The sequence below is a fragment of the Mauremys mutica genome, chromosome 1 (assembly GCF_020497125.1).
Source record: "Mauremys mutica isolate MM-2020 ecotype Southern chromosome 1, ASM2049712v1, whole genome shotgun sequence".
NCBI classification, from domain to species: Eukaryota; Metazoa; Chordata; order Testudines; family Geoemydidae; genus Mauremys; species Mauremys mutica.
This window is the reverse complement of record NC_059072.1, coordinates 114,218,020-114,234,638: the sequence shown is the minus strand read 5'-3', so window position 1 is coordinate 114,234,638 and position 16,619 is coordinate 114,218,020. Positions and strand designations below refer to the sequence as shown.

The following is a 16,619-nucleotide window of genomic DNA, read 5'->3' as shown; positions in this document are numbered from 1 at the left end:
AGGTGCCCGGGGGGGTGGTATGTAATTGTCCCAGGTCACTGGGTGGGGGCTCGAGCCGGTTTTGCATTGTGTTATTGAAATGGAACCCCTGGATACTGAACCCGGCCCTTGTTGCTGCCAACTCAGAGGGGCAGAAGGGTTACAGGTACTTGATTGCTAGTGGGGAAAAAATAAGTGTCTTTGTAATGCATTTATTGAGTCTAGTCTCTATTCTTCATTCTCAGAGCCAGCAGACCCAGGCCCCTTAGAATTGATCTCTGTGAGGTGCTGTAGGTCCCTAAAGTGTGGTTGGCTGAGCCTGTTAGAAAAATGAGGGGGTCGGTCCACTTTGGCGGGCGTTGACTTGATTTAGCAGCTTGCAGGATTAGACCCTGAATATAACAGAAACCATAGACTAAAAATCCCACAAAGTGGATTCCTTAGCTCACACAGATCTAAAAACAGGCAACACTTCATAAAAATTAGACATAACACAGTCTCTGTTCACCAAGCAAGGTACTGTTTAAATATTACTCAGGGCCAAATCCACCCCAAGCACTATGTAGGCTAGTGTGCAGTTGTGGAGGCCAAGACCAAAAAAGTAAAATCCAACAAGAGGTTTTTTTATTAAAACATCAATCCCAGCACTGCAGAAAAACTTGCAGAAGCAGCAGCCCGTGACCCAGTCTTGACACAAACCCACTCACACTTCCTCTGACGTTTTTAAACTCAGACTGCAATTCCCAGCAATCACTACTGGATCTCGCAACATCACAGCCAGCTTTGCCCAGAATTCTATCACCAATGGGGAATGGCAGCAAAGCCATTGCATGCTGTTAACAACCTCTTCAGTCTGCCATAGAGTCTGTTACTGCTGCTCTCTGACTCCTTGGGGTGAAGGAGGAAACAGCTGGTGGATCTGTGTAGTGGCTGATCCAACAGCTCCACCCCTTCTCTGATCTTGGCCAAGCCATCAGCCATCATGTAGAGGGTGCAGTTGTTTTGCACTGGGATTTTTCTTCCACTGCAAAAAAGGGTCAAGACTTTAGCTTTAAATGCAGAATCTCAGCTCCTCAGTGAGCATAAATCAGCGCAGCTTCTTTGAGGTCAATGGATGTGATGCTCCTCTTACTTCCATCTTCTTAGTATACCACTGAGTCACACCTGTGTAGCTGAGAAGGGAATTTGACTCACTGGCATTACACTAATTTAAACCAGCTCATGACCTGGCCCAGAATATTTTAAGGTAAGGCAGACAATGTGGCCAATAGAGAGACATAAAATACAGCAATGAGCCATGATAGGCTATGTTATATTGCTCCACTATTGCCTCAGGCATGTTGAGGGTCACTTCTCTGCTAAAATGGAGCTGTGCCAACGTACCCCTGCTGTGGATCTGGCCAATAACCTCCAAGAAGCCCAGCTACCTGTGATGAACCATAACTGGGCTGCGGGAGTGAGGGAGCGGAACTTTCTCTTATAATGCTGCTCCCAGTTCTGCTTAGTCTATCTTTGCATGAAGAAGATAAATTGGGAGTTATCTGAATTCTCTCAGACACATGCTTTGTGGGGAATAATCTTGCATTTACTGGGAAATGGGCTGGACTATTATTGTTGAAGTACCAGCCCTGTACCAGGCATCATGTTGTGGATAACCTAGAAGGTCTTTGCCATCTCTAATGTCTGTGAGTCATAGCAGACAGAAACTGAACAAGTCAGAGATGGGCATGAGACAAAATTAAAGGGCTTATTTTGCTTCATGCTCAGTTCCTTTTCTGAGATAGCAGAAACCCCCAGTATGTAACTTTGTGCTTGTTGTTACTTTTATGTTAACATGAAACAAAGCACATAAAGGCAAAGGCCATGACTCTCACACATGGGAATGACCCAGGATGTTTTCTCAGATAATTCCTGCACTGATCCACTGAAAGAACACAGTGTGTGTTGTTCTCTGGAGGCAATGATTTAAACATGCAGACATTTCAGCAAACAAAAATTGCTGGCTCGGGGCAATTATCCTTCCGAGACACTAACAGTCATTCTCTTCTCCCAGCCTATTGGCTCATGTTCCTACTCAGCAGAGGCAGTGTGAAGGTTGATGTTCATACAGACGGCATTTGAAATCCAGATGTATGAGGTTTGGGGGGTGACAATTTACTTTTAACTCCACTGAAATACAGAAAGTGCTATCCTGGAACTCCTTCCTTTATCAGAGAAAACTATAAGGAGAATAGCTAGGGGAATGTGTGTGTTAATGTCCCAGCAACTTCAGTGCCAAAGAGAGAATGAATTTCAAAGTGAGTTGTTTGTCCCCTTTCCAGCTTTAGAAAAGAGGAGCCCATAATTCAGAGGTCCCCAAACTGTGGAGGAATGTTTAGGGAGGTGGGGCTGGCCTGGCCAGTCCCCGTGTGGAGGTGGAGAGGGAACGCTCCGGGAAGCGGCCAGCACCACGTCCCTGTGGCCCCTGGGGAAGTGGGGACAGAGAGCTCCACGCGCTTCCCTTGCCTGTGGGTACCTCCCCTGAAGCTCCCATTGGCTGCGGTTCCCCGTTCCTGGCCAATGGAAGCTTCGGTGGAGGTATCTACGGGCAAGGGCAGAGCATGGCGCCCTCTGCCCCCTCTCCTCCAGGGGCCACAAGGACATGGTGCTGGTTGCTTCTGGGAGTGGTGCGGGGCCCGCGGGGCCATGGGCGTGGCAATCCCATGGGCCAGATACAACGCCCTGAGGGGCCGGATCTGGCCTGTGGGCCATAGTTTGCCCACCCCTGTCCTAGAGAAATACTCTTCTCTGGGAGCGCAGAGCGCACAAGAGATCTACACACAACATGTTAAACTGAAATTCAGAACAACTAATCTCTAGCATGGTTCTAGATTATCGGGGGAGGGGAGAATCAAGGTCTCTGTGTAATGCAGGTATTATGTTTTGTTTCTGATTTTGATAACAAAAAGTTTCTTATCTTTATTCTTTGAGCCAGTAGATCAGGGCCACTCAAATCTGTAATTCATAGGAGCAATTAAACAGTAGGCAATTCTCTTGTACTATTTTCATGTGATTTAATTGTTATTGTTTTCTTCTGATGAGTTTGAAAATTTAGTAACATACGTGATAAGTGTTAGTTTCAAAATGTTTTGTTAAAGGGTATAAGTTTCCTAATAATATTTTTCTGGAAATGCTTTGTGCCCATTGTAGAGTGACTGTGAATTCGAAGGGAGATCTTTTATTTGCTTCTTTTCTGTGTCACATGGAAGCGATATTAAGTCAGTAAAGTTGAGGAAAAAGACCGATCTTTGCACCCATTGTTTAATTATGATAGCGTGTTTTCTGATTTTGCTTTGTCATGTTGAATTTGCACTTTTGTTCCTCCCTCCCTTATGCCTGCGGCCTGTAACTTGGCTGCCACTCCTCAACCACTCCCTGGAAAAAAAATGCATATAAATTAGGACTTCGTACAGTTGTTTTCTTTCTGAAGCTCTTGCTGGCTCATACAACAGTGCTGCAAAGTTTCAGAGTTCAGTAAAGAATCGAGGAAATACTGTAAAGAGATGGAGCTTGACAAAGACCGTTGTATTAAGATGAACGATGGCAACAAAATTCCTGCACTGGGATTTGGTACCTATTCCCCTGATGCAGTAAGTAAATCGTTCTTGGCTTTCTTTGTCCTTAACCTGTTGATTAACATTGCTGGGCACTGCTATAACCATTGCCCATAGCACTCCAGAGAGGGCTGCAAGATGAGATCCCTGTATATTAGTTTATAAAACTATTGACAATGTCTGAAAAGTGCTTTGGAGTTTAGAATGAAAGATGCTACTGGTGTATAAATGTAAGAATATCATCGTCTGTAAGAAGAGGGGTTGTTGGTTTTTATTGTTTGAGTGAATGTGGTGCTGATGCACGATTCCATCACCCAGAGCTGCCAAATCACTTGATCTACAGCACACCCTACCACCTAGAGCCGCACGTGTGTCTGTCAATCCACCTCTCTTTGACCTCCAGCACCCAGCTACTCTAGTCCAGAGCCACTATGTAACTAACTTTGCCCTGACCTACAGCGCTCTCTTTCCCAGTTTTTGGCCCGGCTGTCTCTGCCAATGCATTTTGGTCCCAACTTGAGCTAAATGGAAAGCAAATTCCTTTAAAGAGAAGTTAGTTATTTTTAGCCCTTGTAGTGCTGCTCACTGAATTACACTGAGGGAAGGAAGATGAGTACATTTTCCTTTTTCTCCCTTCTCGACAGTCCTGCTACCCAGGGCCGGCTCTGGCTTTTTTGCCGCCCCAGCGAAAAACAAAAACAAAAACAAAAAACTGTGCAGCGGCTGGAACAGCAAACGGGGGGGGGGGGGAAACCGACCTGCCGCCCAGCTGGAGCAGCAAAGGGCGCGGGCGGGAAAGCAACCTGCCAGCCGGAGCAGTGAAGGGGGGCGGGGCACGAAACAAACCTGCCTGCCGGCCAGCCGGAACAGCAAAGGGAAGAAAAAACAAAAAGAAAATACCTGCGGGGCGACGGGCGCGCGGGTGCAGGGGGACTCCCAGCCCTGCACACCCCGGGCAGCGGAGTGCACACCCCAGCTAGCGGGCGGGGGGGGGAGAAGGGGGCGGCCAGGGCTTCCTTAAGTGGGGCGCTCGCCATGCGGCCCCTCCTGCCGCGCCGCCTTCTGGGAGGGCTCCACGCCGCTCCGGTGGGCAGGCTGCAGTGCTGGGCTTGCTGGAGACCTGGCACCGCTCCCAGCAGCTCCCCTCCTCCGCGCCGCTGCCCCCTACAGGGCGGCAGGAGCAGCAAACCAAAAAGAAAAAAACCTGCAGGGCCGGCGGAAGCTGCGAAGCGCAAAAAAAAAAAAAGTATTGGACAAAAGCCGCCCCTTGGAATCTGCCACCTCAAGCACCAGCTTGCTCGGCTGGTGCCTGGAGCCGGCCCTGCTGCTACCTGCTGATCCCAGTGTGGAGGGGATGGGTCTAATGGCCAGAGCAGGGGACTTGGAGTCAGAAGATCTGATTCTGCCTCTGAGTCACTTATGTAACCTTTGGGCATCTTACTTGCCTCTTTGTTTTAGTGTTCCCAGTTTTGTAAAATTGTGATCACACCTGAATTACCTGAATTACCTCACTGGGTTTAGTTCATAAGGATAACATTTTCAAAAGCTTAAATGACATAAGGGCCTACGTCTCAGTGAGTTTTTCCAGTCTTTGCACAGTATTAGCCAGACTGATATGATCTCTCTACTCCTCCCAGAAAAGGCCACCTCCTAAAATATGACTTTCCTAAACACTGCAGTCTGTGTAAACTGCATCTGTTCACTCAGGCCTGTTTCTCAGTTATACTAAGACACCACTCTAAAGTGGGGGGAATTTAAGGCCGCATCACACTGCCAGAGTGGTGTAAAGGGGCCTTTGTGTAAAGAGAATCACACATGCCTCAACAGAGATTTCTCCTCTAGGAAGCATGGCTGTTGTCAGATATTTTTCAATTATTAATCTTAATAAAGTCAAGATGTAACTAGATGGAAGAAAGCTGGGTCATTACCCAAGAACCATCAAGGGCTCATGAAATCATAGTTCTCACCAAACAGTTTTAATAGTTGCCTTTGTTACAACTACTCATGAAAAGTATCAGAGGGGTAGCCGTGTTAGTCTGGTTCTGTAGAAGCAGCAAAGAATCCTGTGGCACCTTATAGACTAACAGAAGTTTTGCTGCAAAACTTCTGTTAGTCTATAACGTGCCACAGGATTCTTTGCTGCAACTACTCATGAAAGGAATGCGGTCCTGCCAAACTCAAGAATTCAAAAGCATAATTCAGTTTTAACAAAATCATGAGTTTGGCGTATAAATCATAAAAAAAATTTTTTTTAAATAAATAGGTTGTAGCTTAGCTCAGTTAGACTGGGGGTTATAATCCATAGTGTATGTTGATATCTGGTTCTTACAGCTTCTCACTCCTGGTCTCAGGGTCCTGTACTGATTGTCCTTTAAATCTTGTAAAAAGAAAGCTGAAATAATGGGCCTGATAATCTGTTGCTCTGCATTTCAAGGAGTTAGTTCCTTCTGTGCATAGTGGGAGTAAAAAACCTGCTATGTCTGAATAGTAGCTTTTTACACCTACATTCCATTTACTTTGCTGTGGTGTAGATGATGACACAAGATGCTGGGCAACAGAGGATCAGGCCCAGAATCTTTGAATTTCCTTTAAGGTAAATTCAAAGATTCTAAGTGTGAAGGTATCAGAATCTAAAAACTCCACATCAGGTCTTTCAGATGGGGATCAAAGCTCTAGATGACTGGTATAAAATATCCCTAATCCAGAGAGATTGACACTACACCTTCTTAACCGGTAGGTTCAAAAAAGTAAATGTGAGGAGGCGACAAAGGTGGCTATTGAAGTTGGCTTTCGCCATATTGATGGAGCCTTTGTATATGGGATTGAGGAGGAGGTTGGACGAGCCGTTCACGAGAAGATTGCAGATGGAACAGTTAAAAGAGAGGACATATTTTATACAGGAAAGGTAAGTAGGTTTTGTTTTAACACCGATATTTTTACCGTGCTGCTTCCTGTGCTAATTATTTTGTCTAATTTATGAAGAATGTTGCCAATGTCAAGGCCAATATTAAAAGGATTGCCTTTAGGGGAGTATTATTCACAGAATTGGGAAACGACATTCTATAACAAGTTACAGGTTTGAGCACAAGGCTCATCTCTATCTCTGTGAAAGCAAAGCTAACACAGCTACTTCATTCAGGGCCGACTTCTGAAGTCAGACAAATGATTGACTCCCAATAACCAAGGACAACAAATTTAGCCCAAAAGATTTTAACCTTGAGAATGGCCTCACATAGTGTTCCTGTACTGACCAAGTGCACTTCTGACATCCTGGCTGCATTTCAGCCGCTCACCCTGCTTCTTCAGGAAACATTCACTTCTTCCTCTCATGTGCATCTTTGCACACAGCCATCTCACAACACAACCCTTCTGCTAAAAAGGTAAAGCCAGTGGTATGACATGACTAAGACATTTTAGAAAAGTGGTTTTTACAGCAAGAAGAGACAAGAGAGGACTTCTTCAGGTAAAACAGTTGTGTTTGAATCATTACAGCTTTGGAGTACCTTTCACCGTCCTGAACTTGTGCGAAGCTGCCTGGAACAATCACTGAAGAAACTTAAGTTTGACTATCTTGATCTCTTCATTATCCACAACCCCATGTCTCTAAAGGTAAACATTTATTTTAAAAATACACACAGGAAAACAAATGTTTGGTAGTATATCCATGGGCCAGAGCAGAGCTGTTCTGAAAAAGACTCATAGTCCATCTAGTCGTACGTCCAGCCTGCAGAAGTAGCCTATGATGGGTATTCAAGGGGAAGGCAAAAGACAAAAAAAAACTAATGCATGAAGCGCAGTCTATAATGAAATATTTTTGGCCTTGACAATCAAACTATATTCAGCACATAGGTTATGCTTTTAATGCTTGCTGTTAAAACATCATATGCTTCCTGGGTTCACATTATGCCACTAAAATATATATATGTGTATGTCTGGACTGGTAAATTTACAAACTATCTGGGAAACTCTCTAAATTCAAATATACACTTCATGATCAAAAGCTAACTCTAGTTACTCTGGAAATTCACCAACAATCTATAAAACTAACCTTGGGTTACTGGTGTCACTTGTCATCTGCTATAACTTCTTTAACGTATTAATCATGTGTTCATTAATTCAAACATCTTTCTTTTTGTCAGAGAAGCTATCAGTTTTCTGTGACACCACATATGTTTCATCTGTAATATCTCTAGGCACTAATTGCTTTTGACATGCGTGCTCTGTATAAACAGAATTTCTTATCAAAGTTGTGCTTAGCTGAGCTAATTAATTTTCCAGTATCAACAGGTATCCTCTTATTGACACACAATTATTTCTAGGCATTCATTTCAGTTCAAGGTAGAATCATAGGAGTGGAAGGGACCTTAAGAAATCATCTAGTCCAGTCCCCTGCACTTATGACAGGACCAAGCATTATCTAGACCAGTGGTTCCCAAACCTGTGGCCCATGTGCCACTTGCAGCCCAATCAACACAGAGCTGCGGCCCATGTGACATCCTCAGGGTCATACAGGTAGTACTGGATACGGCCTACAATAGTAAATAGATTGAGAACCACTGCTTTAGACCATTCCTGGCAGGTGTTTGTCTAACCTGCTCCTAAAAATCTCCAATGATGAAGAATCCACAATCTCCCTAGGCAATTTATTCCAATACTTAACCACCCTGATAGTTAGGAAGTTCCCTGGGTTGTCATTATTTCCCCCTTTTTTTTTTATAGATTGGCACTGTATTTGCCCTTTTCCAGTCCTCTGGAATCTCTCCCATCTCCCATGATTTTTCAAAGACAATTGCTAATTGTTCAGATATCTCCTCAGTCATCAGGCCCTGGTGACTCAAGACATCTAACTTATCTAAGTAATTTTTAACTTGTTCTTTCCCTATTTTACCCTCATATCCTATGCAGGAGTGGCGGGAGTACCCTAAAAGGATGCGGGGGGGGCACAGGCGCCTGAACCGAGGCCCCACACCACCCCTTTTCCCCAAGCCTTGGCCCTGATGCCACCCCTTCTCCCTGAGCCACCGCCCTCAAACTGCCTATTCCCCAAAGACCCCGCTCCCACATTGATGCCACTTCCGCAGAGACCCCATTCCCATGGCGCTTCTCCCCCCAAAACCCCGTTCCCTTCTCGCTCCTTTCTGCCTCCTGTCACTCGCCCTTATGACTGGTAAGAAAATGTGGGGGGGGCCATGGCCGCCTGGCCCCTCCTGTTCTGGCACTCCGATCCTACCTCATTTTCACGGGTAGAGGTCCAATCAGCTATAAACTTTGCAGTGAAAACTGAAACAAAAAAGTCAATTAGCACTTTTGCCATTTCCACAATTTAGTTAAAACCATTCTATAGCTTTTATCCAGCTTTAGAGTTCAACACCTTCCCTCGCTCACTCCTTCTCCTTACAACTCTTTCCTTGGTCACAAAATAGTTAAAATCCACTTGTGTAAAAAGTATCATGACCAAGGGGGATTTTCCTTTTATTTTTAGCCTGGGACCGATACATTGCCAAAGGATGAAAATGGAAAATTCATTTTCGATGTTGTAGATCTGCGTCAAACTTGGGAGGTGAGTGACATGAATAACACAGTGTTAATTAAGAGCCCATCCAGTCTCCTTAGTCAACCAGCAGACTGTTACCCAGAGAGTGCTCAAACTTCTGGGGTTTTTCAGTCCATATGACCTTTTTAGAGGGCAAAGGAGAATGTATAGAAAAGCCAGTCCCTCTACTTCCTCAGGGGGCACAGGGGCCAGTGTGCTCACGCAGTTTCCCCAGGAAACAACCCCTGTCTTCTGGGGAGCTCTAGCTCTGCTCACACCAGATTCCCACCCAGACTGAGCCAGTATCCTCCCTTTTAAGGTCTTACCCTGCTCCAGCCTTGAGTATTCAAGGGCAGCTAGTTAAGTGAAATATATTTTTAAGTGCGAACTAAGCAGATTTGAGGGGGAAATCATTGAGGGACAACAAACATGAAATCTCACGTGCCTTTTTTTTTTTAACAGAATCACTTTGTAGAGCAGAACCTCACTTTGAGATGCTTTGGCCTTCCCTGGTCTTAGGACAGGGATATTGCCAAAGACATTTTCAGGGACAGAACTGTAGTCTGGGCTTTACAGGTGATGTTTCCCACAGAGGAGGGAACGGGATGAAATAGTCTGCCCGAAAGTCAGCCAGGATGAGGACTCCATCAGATCCCTAATTCTTTAGCTAATGCTCTTTGAGTAGCTCGGCATTGCAGCTTATTAGTGAGCCAGCCAGTCAGCTCCGAAGAGCTAGGTTCAAAGTCTGTCCACGCTTACCCACATTACAAAAGCCATCAGTCAATTTAATTCCATTGATGCTTCTATATCAAGAGAGGCCAGAAATGAAACACAAAGGGGCATCAGGTCAGAATCACGGTGCATTGGTAGAGCTTTGGGGAAGTTAGCCTAGTGTCGGCTCACATTATCCCAGGTTCTAATTAGTGCTATTGGTTCCTCATTTTCATGAGCATTACCTAAACTCCCTCATTTAAAAGGAAAAAGCTAAAACTTCCCCTCTGATACGTGCCTTCCCTTCAGTGGACTCTAGCAAGCTTTTTCTATTAAATGGAAAAAGTAAACAGGATTTGGCACCACATCATTGTTATCATAGCACTGCTTGTGATCTGAGACCCTGCAGTCATTTCCTATTATCAGAGCAGGGAAACACTGGCGCATGTCAGACACCACGGCATGGCTACTGTCGGTAAATACAGACACGCTAATGGTGATCACTGCACTTGTCCATCCCCATCAGTATTTAATTTTCATACTTAATTATTTTATTTTTTGCTTTAAAGCTCTTAAACTGGTGTTAATATTCCCATACTTATGTGGTACCGTTATTTCTGTATTGTTCACTAGCAGTGTTTGGGTATCGCTATGTCTTTGAGGTTCTGTATGTGTGAGAGACAAATTAGGGAGAAAACAACTGGGAGAGGCAGTGGGCAGAATGTCTACTTTCTACTGGGGGAAAAGATGACTTTATTTCAGTGGATTGGATGGAGATCTGATGCCTAAGTGAACAGTTGGAAAATGACTGTCTCTAAATCAGAGTTTTGTTCTAGAACAAATCAAATATCCCCTACTGTATGTGTTATGATATTTTGGTGGAATAATTTTATATGGAGTGAGCCCAGCTGAGCATAGTTTTTCTAGTCTTATGGAAATTATACTACAAGTAGTGATAATGGAACTGGCCATTGTTGTGTTTACCAGGCCATGGAGGCATGTAAAGACGCAGGCTTGGTGAAGTCCATCGGAGTGTCCAACTTCAACATCAGACAGCTGGAGATGATCCTGAACAAACCAGGGCTCAAGTACAAACCTGTTCTCAACCAGGTAAAACTCTGACCTTTGAATGGAGACCTAAAAGTGTTGAGTTGGAAGAAATTCAGAACTTGTAGTCAGTGAAGAGTTTTGTTTATAGGGGAAGAACCTCAGTGCTTACAGGAAGCAGAAACTCCAGAAAGTCTTTCTCAGCAGGAACTTATGTCCAGCCTTTTAAATCAAAAGGGAAACTTCCTTATTGCTCCACTTCAAATAGACACAACCCACAACAGTTAGACCCTGATATTGAACTCCTCAGAATTTGTGGGTGTTGCGACAGCTGACGTTAAAGACAGGGGCCATTAGCAGCTATAGATTCAGGTTCAAGTTCTGAAAAAAAACCCACCATAATTCTATGGAGCTTGGAACAAGGGCTTTGTTTGTGCCCATCCCTAAATTTATGGAAAAACCAATGAAAATAAAAAAATAAAGTAGAAAATACCCGTAAAGGAAACAGTGTTTAAGAGGGGCAGGAGAAATACAGACCCAGCTGCTTCCCTGTATATCTAGATCTCCTCTCCTGCTACCTCATTCCCCTGCTAGGGGAATGGACTTTCAGAGCACCAGCCTTTCTCTGCTTGGAATGTGAGGATGTTTTGTTACCAGGTTATCCAAACTCATACTCAAAAATGTAACTGTCTAATCTATTTGCCTACCTTTCACATAGATACCTAGAGGTGTTCTATACATGCTGGATAAAGGGAAAGAATTGAGTTATATATGATAAGCAAAATAACACAGGATATGCACAGCATCCCATAGTCAGTAGTTGAAAGTAATTTTACCTCTCAAGTAATTTTTTTTAAACTTAGCATAGTACAAGTTCTATATGGAGGATTATATATAGGTAGAAGGTAACTCTGAAGTTGTAAATCTAAACTTCTAAATTTCAGTATTGAAAAATGTCTTGTCTTGAGGAAAAAACTGTTGTTTCATACTTGGACAACTCAAAAACTGATTGTGATTCAATTTCTTCCCTCCTCCTCCTCAAAAAATCACTTGTGAGTTGAGAGCAAGCTTGAGAAATTTTAGACCAAGAGACCACATGAGGGGAAGTTAGCAGCCACTGAAACTAAGGGCTTAGAATGAGAGTGCCATATCGTCCATATCTACAGTTACAACTGGTCCCAGTAAAGACCCATAGAACATCTATTAGTAATTATCTCACTATAACTAATAGCCATGGCTTTAATGGCAGTGTTGGTCCAGGACATGATATTGATCCATATCCTAGCTGCATAACAATACACGATGGGCCAAAACCTGCTTGTAGAAGACTTAATGAGCTGTCACGGGGACAACACGCATGCTTAAGGAAGCCAGGATTTAGACCTCAGTTTATAAGTCCTTATTAAGCCTGTCCCCACACACCATGTTTTGGCTTCACTGTCCTCTACTAGATAAACTGTTTTGAGGGATTTGTTATCAGCTAAACTGCACCCCAGGGTCACTTGCACTGCCAGGCTGTATTTTAATTGTAGAATATTTTATTGAAATTTACTTTGATATTTAAACATTCTGTATCCCCTCGACATAAAATCTGCTATTTCTTTTGTCTAACTGCTCCTGCTTATATGATCTAAAATCTCAATTTTGGGTTGGGGGTGATTCTGCAGGTTGAATGTCACCCTTACCTCAACCAAGGCAAATTACTGGCCTTCTGCAAATCCAAGGATATCCTCCTTGAAGCCTATTGTGTTCTGGGATCACAGAGAGACAAGATGTGGTAAGGAAAGAAACTGGACTGTGCTCCCAGGTTTAGAACTTCATAAATGGGTTGGAGGGAGGGGAAAGTACCCTCTGTCTTCAAAATATCTGGTATTTATAGAGTTCTAGAATAAAAATGAGAGCTGGAAAAGACCTACCAGTTTATCTTCAGATTATACAGGTATTGTCCTCACTAGGCTGAGATGACTGCATTCCTCATCCCAGAAATGCTCCCTGTTTCCCTTCTAGGATAGACCAAAGCACCCCAGTTCTGCTGGAGGACCCAGTATTGGGTGCAGTTGCCAAAAAGTACAACCGAAGCCCCGCTCTAGTAGCCCTGCGCTACCAGCTGCAACGTGGAATCGTGGTCCTCTTTAAAAGCTATACCAGAAAGCGTATTGAAGAAAACTTCCAGGTAAAACAAGAGTGCAGAGAGAAGAGGATAAGATGTACAGATTTAGATGGGACACTGTAGAGGGCTACAAACTTTTGTGCCCTTGTACAGGATGGCACTGCAGGATCCTACCTGAGAACTGCGCTACACAATGTCTGATAGTTCTCAGGCAGGTTCTCTCTTCTTAGAGAAGGCTTTTGCCACTTTAACATTTGAACTGTGTAACTTGGCACCCACTAGAGAACAAATAATAATATGGGGGGAGAAAACCCTGGAGTCCTCCTTGTGCCTCCCAAAGGAGACATTTTAAGGGAGCAACTGATTTGTGGAGCCCTTTCCAAAATGACTAACGCTACTCTTGATATCAGATGAGAATATAGGCCCCTATGAGCATTAGAAAGACAAATGATCTTCCAGTAGGAGTGTGCCCCTTTCCTGCCCTCAGCCTCTTGCCTAGACCACAGGTCCTCTCCAAACTCTGCTATGTCCTCCCCTGCCCATTTGAGTCCAGGGTCTTAAACAGCTTTCCTAGATAAATTAGTTTCCAAAGAGATCAGTTGTTCTGTTTTCCATACCCAAGGAATATCAGACTGACTGATTTATTCTAGATTAAGGGAAAGAACAAAACAAGGAAGTACATCTACATGAGACAGCACAGTGTGTATCTCCTCTGTAACATGCCCTTTATTTCCCAAAATGGCAGCTGCCTCTGCAAACAGCAGCTTCCTAGAAGTTTAAAGGTGAAATTCACAGAAAATAAAATCACGTTACATAGCTACATACCCTTCACCTCTGAAATATCTAAAATACAGTGGAATGAGCAGGCCCAAATTAATATATCTATTTCATTTCCTTTTCCTATAACATGAGGCTTGTGGTTCTGTCAATACACATGCATCCTGCAGGAATAACCCAATGTTTGATCCTGTCTTCTGGGTCAGGTTTTTGACTTCCAGCTCTCTGAGGAGGACATGAAAACCATTGATGGGATGAACAAAAACCGTTCCTATGTGCGTTTAGAACAGTAAGTCATAATACTTTGCAGTATTTTAGAACTCTGTAGAGAGGCAGAAGAAAGGCAGCAGTGCTCACCCCACAAATAAATAAGGTTTTGTATTATACTGACCCAAAGGATGTACTTATGATCACAGCTATTAGGACTGGAATGGAGTCATGCAGTTTAAGGCCAGAAGGGACAACCAGATCATTTAGTCTGATCACAGGCTACCAACACCACCCAGCACCCACACTGAATAGGGTTGCCAAGTGTCTGGTTTTTGACCTGGCTTCAGTCAGCATTGCTGACAGGGCCATTTAAAAGTCCAGTCAGCAGTGCAGCAGGGCTAAGGCAGGCTCCATGCAGCTCCCGGAAACCGCAGCATTTCCCTTCTCCAGCTCCTATGTGTAGAGGCAGCCAGGGGGCTCTGCATACTGCCCCTGCCCCAAGCACTGGCTCCACAGCTCCCATTGGCCAGGAACCATGGCCAGAAGGAGCTGTGGGGGCAGTGCCTGCAGACAGGGCAGCACGCAGAGCCACCTGGCCGTGCATAGGAGCCGGAGAGGGGCTATGTCACTGCTTCCGGGAGCTGCCTGAGGTAAGCGCGACCTGGAGCCTGCACCCTAACCCCCACATCACGCCCCGACCTCCTGCCCTAGCCCGGATCCCCCTCCTGCTCTCCAAGCCCCTCAATCCGAGCCTGGAGCACCCTCCTGTACACCAAACCCCTCATCCCAGCCCCACCCCAGAGCCCGCACCCCCAGCCGGAGCACTCACCCCCTCCCACATCCCAACGTACTGCCTCAGCCCAGAGCCCCCTCCTGCAGCCTGAACGCCTAATTTCTGGCCTCACCCAAGAACCCACACCCCCAGCCAGAGCCCTAACCCTCTCCCACACCCCAACACTCTAAGCCAGCCCTGTGAAAACAAGCGAGTGAGTGAGGATGGGGAGAGCAAGCGACAGAGGGGGGTAGAGTGAGTGGGGGTGGGGCCTCAGAGAAAGGGTCGGACAGGGGCATGGCCTCTAAGGAGGGGCGGGCAGAGGCGGGACAAGGGTGTTTGGTTTTGTGCAAGTAAAAAGTTGGCAACCCTAACACTGAACCCAACAACCTGTGCTGTAACGTACTGTCATCTCAGTAGAGACTGTACATTAGAGCACTCACGTGCTTAGGTAGTACAGAGATGAAAGAAAACCCTTAGACAGGTAGAAAGTGTTGCACGTGTGCTCTTTGAGATCCCTGCATTTTGCATTCAGATGTCCTAATAATATAGTTATGGGTGAATTGTTCATAAATGTCACCTTTCTTTTTAGATTTTTGGGCCACCCACAGTTGTATACGGATGAATAATGGAAAGGATCTTTTCATTGTTCCTGATTTTATTTCACGCATAAGGAAAATCAGGCATACATTTCATCTCCTTGCCCCGTTCCTGTGATTAGTCCTAGAGAAGCGCCCTGTTCTGGAAACCCACCTTCTGCTGGAGATGTCAAGAGATCTACACTGTACATTTAAACAGAAATGCTAAACAACTCAGTCTCTGAATGGAATGGCACTTCATTGCTAATTGGGAAAAAATAAAGGTGTCTGTGTAATGCACTTATTGAGTCTAGTGTCTATTCTTTGTGTTTCTTTTCTTCATTCTCAGAGCCAGCATACCCAGGCCCCTTAGAAGTGCTCTGTGTGAGGTGCTGTAGGTCCCCAAAGTGTGGTTGGCTGAGCCGGTTTGAAAAATGAGGGAGTCTGTCCACTTTGGCGGGCATTGACGTCACTCAGTAGCATGCAAACCTGGATTTCGCAACACAACAATTAGCTTTGCCCAGAATTCTGTTGGGGCGTAGAATGGTGAATGGCAGCAAAGCCATTGCATCCTGTTAACAGCCTCTTCAGTCTGCGGTAGTGTCTGTTACTGCTGCTCTCCAACTCCTTTGGATGAAGGAGGAAACAGCTGGTGGATCTGTGTAGTGGCTGATCCAACAGCTCCACCCCTTCTCTGATCTTTGTCAAGCCATCAGCCTGGGGTTGCCAGGTGTCTGGTTTTTTCCTGGAAATCCCGGTCAAAAAGGGACCCTGGCAGGTCTGGTCAGCACCAGCCATTAAAAGTCCGGTCCACAGCACAGCAGGGATCCGGGGACTAAGGCAGGCTCCCTGCCTGCCCTATCTCTGCATGGCTCCTGGAAGTGGCTGTCAGGTCCCCTGCAGCCCCTAGATGCATGCGCAGCCAGGGAGGCTACATGCACTGCCCCTGTTCCAAGTACCGGCTCCACAGCTCCCATTGGCTGGGAACCCAAACCAATGGGAGATGTGGGGGCAGTGCCAGCAGGTGCTAGTGCAGCACATGGAGCCTCCCTGGATGCTCATGAGTCTAGGAGCTGCAGGTACCTGGCAGCTGCTTCCTGGGATCTATGTTATGCTTATGAGAAGCACACGGGATCTTTTTCAGGGGAAAAGGCAATACGCTGTGTTTATCGAAAATACAACAGTTAGAATATGAATTCAATCGCTCTCTCTCTCACTCACACACACACACACACACACGTCCCGCAGATGGTCTTATAGTTACCAGTGCAGTACCTGGAGGGGTTTGCAGCTTGCCACAGGGTCACAG

At 45.2% G+C, this 16,619-nt stretch overlaps 1 protein-coding gene across 3 annotated transcripts; it reads left to right on the top strand.

Moving 5' to 3' along the window:
- The first annotated feature begins 3,238 nt into the window (after positions 1-3,238).
- On the top strand, positions 3,239-15,610 carry LOC123355521 (estradiol 17 beta-dehydrogenase 5-like). Of its 3 annotated transcripts, XM_044998090.1 has the most exons (9): positions 3,355-3,608; positions 6,310-6,477; positions 7,065-7,181; positions 9,055-9,132; positions 10,804-10,926; positions 12,531-12,640; positions 12,871-13,036; positions 13,957-14,039; positions 15,325-15,610. In XM_044998090.1, exons 1-9 carry the CDS (start codon positions 3,522-3,524, stop codon positions 15,359-15,361), a joined length of 969 nt encoding a protein of 322 aa, XP_044854025.1. In that variant the 5' UTR covers positions 3,355-3,521; the 3' UTR covers positions 15,362-15,610. The 3 variants fall into 3 exon arrangements, with proteins under 3 accessions (XP_044854033.1, XP_044854043.1, XP_044854025.1); XM_044998098.1 differs by lacking the exon at positions 9,055-9,132 and having other exon boundaries at positions 3,239-3,608; XM_044998108.1 differs by lacking the exon at positions 6,310-6,477 and having other exon boundaries at positions 3,347-3,608.
- The last annotated feature ends 1,009 nt before the right edge of the window (positions 15,611-16,619 follow it).

Coding starts and splice junctions, on each gene's coding strand:
- LOC123355521 (XM_044998090.1), top strand. CDS start 3,522: ATGGAGCTTGACAAAGACCGTTGTATTAAGATGAACGATGGCAACAAA. Junction 12,641..12,870: donor TCACAGAGAGACAAGATGTG/GTAAGGAAAGAA, acceptor TTTCCCTTCTAG/GATAGACCAAAGCACCCCAG. Junction 13,037..13,956: donor GTATTGAAGAAAACTTCCAG/GTAAAACAAGAG, acceptor CTTCTGGGTCAG/GTTTTTGACTTCCAGCTCTC.